Consider the following 7,115-nt stretch of genomic DNA (forward strand, 5'->3'; position numbering starts at 1 on the left):
TTTTTTGATCCCCATACCAAAAGAAGAGCATCACCGACACAATGGACATGGATTTGAGCAAACTGAGAGCCCATGGAGGACAGAACCTGGTGGGCTACAGTCCATGGGGTCGCAAAGAGTCGAACACGACTTAGCGACTGAATAACCACAACCAAAAGAATCTTTCGGTCTTCTGAAAACATCTTAAAATCAGAACATTACTGAAGAGTAAACACAATATTATATGAAACTCACTACTTAACTGACTTTAAGACAAAAACAAGAAACAGAAGGCAAAGTAGTTCTCCGAGACCTAGATAATGGAAACTCCTGAAAGCCTGGGTGAAGGGACAGAAGTGCTGGGGCACAAGACAGACAGACAGGAACTGAGGCCGCAGTGCCTAACAGCTTGGAATACAGACGCCAAGTCTGGGGGGCGGAGACGGCCTGGGCGCGAGGCCTGAGAAGCAGATCGAGGCTGAGTCTCAAAGGCGTCCTTCCCCCAAGGCCCTCAGATTCAGGAGATCACATGGAATACACCTGGAGTAGCTGTCAAACTGCAAATGACTTCCTCCCCGTCAACTGACTTCCAGGTCTCCAACACAGGGCCAAAAGCCAGAGATGGAGACAGATATAAAGGAACCAGAAATAGGGGTATGAGGAGACTGAGATGACCTCTGGGAGCAAGGAAAATAGACACAAATGTAGCTGAATCTGACAGACTTCAGTTGACCCCAGCTCAGCCACATGTTGGCAACTGACCTTGGAAGAATTTACCTACATCTCTCCAAAACCTAATTTCCTCATCTCTAAAATGGGATCACAAGGCCTACAGTGGTGATGTGAGGTTTAACGAAATCAGGTATACATAAAAAGCACTTATCCCATAGCATCTGAATGTAGACATTCCTTTTTCTTCCTGGTTTAATTTAAAACAGCCTAAACAGTTTCTAAGTTTACTAGGAGATGTCCTTTATTTATCTTTGTGTCCAATGTGGTATCTGGATTACGGAAGGTGGTTAGTACATTTTTTGGAATGAATGGCTGGCTCAAACTGTCGCTCTTCTCAAACAGTGGAAGATAAGATTACAACCTGACTCAAATGTTATAGAGACCAAACTCTAAGTGATCAAACATCTACATAAGAATAAATCAGTTTTCTCATATATACTTTTTTTTCCTTCTATTCACCACCTGCTTCCCTTCTCTGCTCACCAGGATGGAATTGCTAATGACTGCAAAAGATGAATGCAAAACGATATGCATTCTTTACTTTTAGAAATGAAGCCTTATATTTTTTTTTACAAGTTTTTTTTTTTTTTTTTTGTATTATTTTCAATCTATGATTCAAGACTCCTGAAGTTAAAAGGTTAGTGCTTTGGGTTATATATTTATGCTTTTTAAAATTAAAAACTTCTTCTTCATTATCATGCATACATATATACTTAAACACTGCAAATCAACAACAGATTGTCTCTAATTCTTAGGAACAGATAGTCCCATTTTAATCTGCACCAGCAAGGCATCCTTCCTTGTAAAGCTGACCGTATATCACCATACGTACTATTGTGCACTCCATTTTCCAGCACTGAAATGCTTCCTTTAGGGGATAGGAGGAGTATATTGCGAGGGTGGGGGGTGGTGCGTGATTTCCATAAAATTGGTCATCTGGAAGCTATAAAGTTTTGGAGTGTGGCAGCTGCATTGTAAGTAGAGTAATGGTGAGGGAATTGGTGATGTCAATAGAACCAGAATCCTCCAGTTTAAATTTTTATATGACATTTAAGATCTTTAATAACTCCAACCCCTCAGAGGTTAATGAAGCTAGTCAGGCAAATTCTGAAGACTGAGTTGATTAAAATTGAGGTAGAAGCAAAAGCCTTCTCCACAGAGGACTCAGTCTACTTGACTGAATTTCTGAAAAAACTGGTCATTTCCTTAACAGCTGTTTTTAAAAATTCTAGAAGGATCCATCTTCTACAAGGATTAATTTCCGACCCACTTTGGTTCATTTCACTATGCAAACGTGTTTCTTAGTGATGGATACTCTCTATTAGATCTATCAGCATACATATTCAGTCTCTTTTATTAACATATATGGACCGGGGATTAAGACTGACTTGAATAAATGTGCAAAGAATCTTCCCAGGATGGTGAAAATGGCCTGGCTTAGGGGTTGAGATGGAAAGACGAGTCCAGGATATCTCAGGCATCTCTTCACTAAAAAGGAAGAGAGGTCACGAATGTAGGTAACCAAGACATAAGTGAAAGCCTGAGAGGAATTGCAAAGCCACAGCCATCACGATATTAGAAACAATGGACACTCAGAGGGAGGACTCTGGGCAGTGACAACTGCCTTTGATGGTTCCAGGTCTTTCTTCTAGCTGCCAGGACTCTTGGGCTTATAGAACCATTATAAATTGAACAAACTATGCTTTGAGTATGGGTCTTATTTCCAATTTCATTTCCCTGTTTTGACCTTTAGATGTTAATTAGGCTTGTGGTGAACTGAATTTGAATGCATATATTCTTCGAGTGTAAAGTATTCAGTTAAGCATTATCTGCAGTGGTAAAATAAAGACCACATTGCTCTCACTGTAAATCTGCAGCATCTCCTCCAAATGATTAGTCTGGGCTGTATCATAAAATCATCTGCAACTAACAGCAGGAAACAGACATTACACCTGAGGAAACAAAACGCAAGCAGGCACACACTGGTGGAAGTTGCTCTGACACGACATTCACCAGGGGCTCACTAGGATCCACAAGGTTTACCTTCGCATACAGGGCAGCACTCCCCAGGCACTTTGACGGGGCTCATGCAGCTTTGTCCACAGGCCGTCGCCACGCAGTGGGGCTCCCCATTGATGCACTGGCAGAACGTGCAGTCGTCTTCCCGCCATCGGTCCCCGTGGGCGTGGATCTGGCCATTGGCATAGCAGCCAGCGGGGTTGTTCAAAGGATACACAGGATCTAAATTAAAACGTGAATTCCAAGTAAGACTGAGGGCATTCTACATGTTATTTCTGCCTGCACCCAGAGACATTCTTTCCCCCCAGGTTCTCCTCATCAGCAGTTCTTTTCCAGCTGTGCTCAGCAGAAGCTCGGGGCTGCAGGAGGTGTCTCTAGGGGGACATGCAAAGGCAGCCATCACGTAGAATTTATGTTCACCCATCCTGACATGGCTCACAGGGCAGGGGACCTGAGGCATACAAGCCAGTGTGCAGGTGTTACTGTTTCTTAAAGGTGCAAAACTTCATGGATAGAGCTGTGGGGTGGTAATCAGAAAAAACAAAAAATGCAGATCCATTTTAGGCTCTGCGGATGCCTTCCGAGTTGTCAATTTACAAGTTTATTATAACTCAATTTCAGCTCCCTGTAAAGTAGAAAGAATAATGCCCCATCTAACTTACAGTGAGCCTGCTATTTCTAGGGCTAACTGGAGTCTACCTCATGGAGCCTGGAGGTCCCTGAGATAACACTGAGGTGTAGGCAGGCCCCTGAGGGGCTTATTCAGGACAGGGCAGATAGACCTTGTCTAAATACAGGGCACTGCTTGTGCCCTGGAGGGAACGCCGTGGACCTACACAGCTTTTTCTCCACCTGAGCTGAGTGGTCAAGCAGCAACTGAGGCTGTGGGACGTAGTTAACCAAGGCTACTGTGAAAGAGTTTTCTGAGGTTGTTGATAAGCACATAAATACAAAATCCCCAAACATCCTTATACATCAAAGTAATTAGATAAATCACTCAACGTTCTTTTTTCAGACACATAAAATCTGGCCTCAAGAGAAGCAAGTGCTTCTGTGCTGGGAGTAAAGTCCAGGCAGTTCTGAGTTTGGTCCTCTTTCTTTCGAAGAGGAGGAAAGTTTAGTTACAAGAGAATCAGAAGGCCAGAACTGAAGGCCATGCAGTCACAGCTTCAGAAAGGCAGTCTGTCAGCCACGGAAGCAGCCAAGAGACCTGAGATAGATAAGACTTCATAAAATTTCTTTATTAAAAAAAAATATTATACTGCGTATTTCATTTCTACTTTGAGACTGGATCTGAACTCCAGGAAGTGAGACATAACTGGATCCTTGGCCAGACAACTTGTTATAATTATTACACAGAGGTTCACATCTATGCTTTTATACCACCAAGTGTCACCAATTTCAGGGACGATTATACACTGGCGGTAGTGAGGGGACAAATCAATTGGGAAGGTTAAAAGCTTGATGTGACTTTCTTAAATCCCCTATGACACCTAAAAAGTGAACCATCTTTCTCCTATGTTAGCAAAAATAATTTCTAACAGGTGAGTGGGCCTCCCTGTTAGGAATGTAGTTTGTATAATCTAAGCAATTTCAGATCTTCAGATTCTGTGGTAAATAAAGCTCAGATACTGAAAAGAGATGGGATTCTGAAAACAGAGTAAGTTATAGGACACGACATGAAATTCTGTCCTCTCATTTCACGTGCGGAGGTTAAGGGTGGCATGAGCGTCAGACGTGAGGTGGACATGCCTGACTCTGGACTGGAGGTCTGTGGCCCAGGCAGAGAAGAGGTACTCATGAGACCCTCCTTTCCGGGGAAACTGTAGTGTGGTTAGACCAGAGACACAGTTGGGCACTGTTCCTGGCTTTACCGGAAACTCAGGAGAGAAGTGACTACTTTTCTGACTATCCTTATCCTTAAAATGTGGGGGATGTAGCATGTGATATTCAGTTATCATTCTGAAATATCTGTTATTTCTGGAGAGCAGAGACAGGAGGGTCAAGCTTATTGGAGGAACATGGACCTATTATTTCTTGGAGGGAAAAGGGGAATAAAAAAAATAAAAAAGCAGACATTGGGGATCCTTCTGCCCAGGGCTACCCTGGACACTTGTCTGGGCCTTGACCTGGTGCCACAGCATGGCCCCACTCTCACCAGCTGCAAAGGCCAAGGAGACCTGCTCTCACCTGGAGGGGCACCAGTACCAGAAAGGAGGCAGGGTCAGGTCCTTTCTGAGCGGACTGCTTGGGCCTGTCAGTCACTAGAGCTGTCCTGTCCTCCTGCCCCCACCCACTCTGAGGGGAGTAGAGTGCGGGGAATTCTACTCTCAGGATGAAGAGAAAGTCCCAGGACTTGCCAAGAAACTGCTGGAACTGCAGAGGAGGAACAGAGAGTGCCTCCGGGAGACCTTATGTCGACCTGTGGAAACACAACCGCGGTCTACACCCAGGGGATAATTTCCCTCAGGGAAGTGTTTCCACATCACCTTCCTGGCATTACCTAAAAGGTAAAACATGTGACAAAAACGGGGAATTCTTTTCTATTTTTGAGTGAGACTGAATTACGTCAATTCTGACGTTAACACTTTAAACCATGTCTATGCTTTGTTGTTTCTTGATTTCCTACTTTTCCATTCCAGTCCCCTATAATGAAAAGGACATCTTTTTTGGGTGTTAGTTCTAAAAGGTCTTGTAGGTCTTCATAGAACCGTTCAACTTCAGCTTCTTCAGCGTTACTGGTTGGGGCATAGACTTGGATTACTGTGATATTGAATGGTTTGCCTTGGAAACGAACAGAGATCATTCTGTCGTTTTTGAGATTGCATCCAAGTACTGCATTTCGGACTCTTTTGTTGACCATGATGGCCACCCCATTTCTTCTGAGGGATTCCTGCCCGCAGTAGTAGATATAATGGTCATCTGAGTTAAATTCACCCATTCCAGTCCACTTCAGTTCGCTGATTCCTAGAATGTCGACATTCACTCTTGCCATCTCTTGTTTGACCACTTCCAATTTGCCTTGATTCATGGACCTGACATTCCAGGTTCCTATGCAATATTGCTCTTTACAGCATTGGACCTTGCTTCTATCACCAGTCACATCCACAGCTGGGTATTGTTTTTGCTTTGGCTCCATCTCTGTTACTCCCATGTTACCTGGAGTAACAGGCAAATTTGGCCTTGGAATACGGAATGAAGCAGGGCAAACACTAATAGAGTTTTGCCAAGAAAATGCACTGGTCATAACAAACACCCTCTTCCAACAACACAAGAGAAGACTCTATACATGGACATCACCAGATGGTCAACACCGAAATCAGATTGATTATATTCTTTGCAGCCAAAGATGGAGAAGCTCTATACAGTCAGCAAAAACAAGAGCAGGAGCTGACTGGCTCAGACCATGAGCTCCTTATTGCCAAATTCATACTTAAATTGAAGAAAGTAGGGAAAACCACTAGACCATTCAGGTATGACCTAAATCAAATCCCTTATGATTATACAGTGGAAGTGAGAAATAGATTTAAGGGCCTAGATCTGATAGATAAGAGTGCCTGATGAACTACGGAATGAGGTTCGTGACACTGTACAGGAGACAGGGATCAAGACCATTCCCATAGAAAAGAAATGCAAAAAAGCAAAATGGCTGTCTGGGGAGGCCTTACAAATAGCTGTGAAAAGAAGAGAAGCAAAAAGCAAAGGAGAAAAGGAAAGATATAAACATCTGAATGCAGAGTTCCAAAGAATAGCAAGAAGAGATAAGAAAGCCTTCTTCGGCGATCAATGCAAAGAAATAGAGGAAAACAACAGAATGGGAAAGACTAGGGATCTCTTCAAGAAAATCAGAGATACCAAAGGAACACTTCATGCAAAGATGAGCTCGATAAAGGACAGAAATGGTATGGACCTAACAGAAGCAGAAGATATTAAGAAGAGGTGGCAAGAATACACAGAAGAACTGTACAAAAAAGATCTTCACGACCCAGATAATCACGATGGTGTGATCACTGACCTAGAGCCAGACATCCTGGAATGTGAAGTCAAGCGGGCCTTAGAAAGCATCACTACGAACAAAGCTAGTGGAGGTGATGGAATTCCAGTTGAGCTATTCCAAATCCTGAAAGATGATGCTGTGAAAGTGCTGCACTCAATATGCCAGAAAATTTGGACAACTCAGCAGTGGCCACAGGACTGGAAAAGGTCAGTTTTCATTCCAATCCCAAAGAAAGGCAATGCCAAAGAATGCTCAAACTACCACACAATTGCACTCATCTCACACGCTAGTAAAGTAATGCTCAAAATTCTCCAAGCCAGGCTTCAGCAATATGTGAACTGTGAACTTCCTGATGTTCAAGCTGGTTTTAGAAAAGGCAGAGGAACCA

At 43.2% G+C, this 7,115-nt stretch overlaps 1 protein-coding gene across 4 annotated transcripts in view; it reads right to left on the reverse strand.

Moving 5' to 3' along the window:
• Nucleotides 1-7,115, reverse strand: part of CRIM1 (cysteine rich transmembrane BMP regulator 1 (chordin-like)) — a 190,828-nt gene that overhangs the window by 74,225 nt on the left and 109,488 nt on the right. For all 4 annotated transcript variants that reach the window (XM_010838618.1, XM_010838619.1, XM_010838617.1 and 1 more), the window contains one exon: nt 2,755-2,952. In XM_010838618.1, the coding sequence (XP_010836920.1) occupies nt 2,755-2,952 (198 nt within the window). The remainder of the gene's footprint in view (nt 1-2,754; nt 2,953-7,115) is intronic.

The sequence above is a fragment of the Bison bison genome, unplaced genomic scaffold, assembly GCF_000754665.1.
Source record: "Bison bison bison isolate TAMUID 2011002044 unplaced genomic scaffold, Bison_UMD1.0 scf7180017864100, whole genome shotgun sequence".
Lineage (NCBI taxonomy): Eukaryota > Metazoa > Chordata > Mammalia > Artiodactyla > Bovidae > Bison > Bison bison.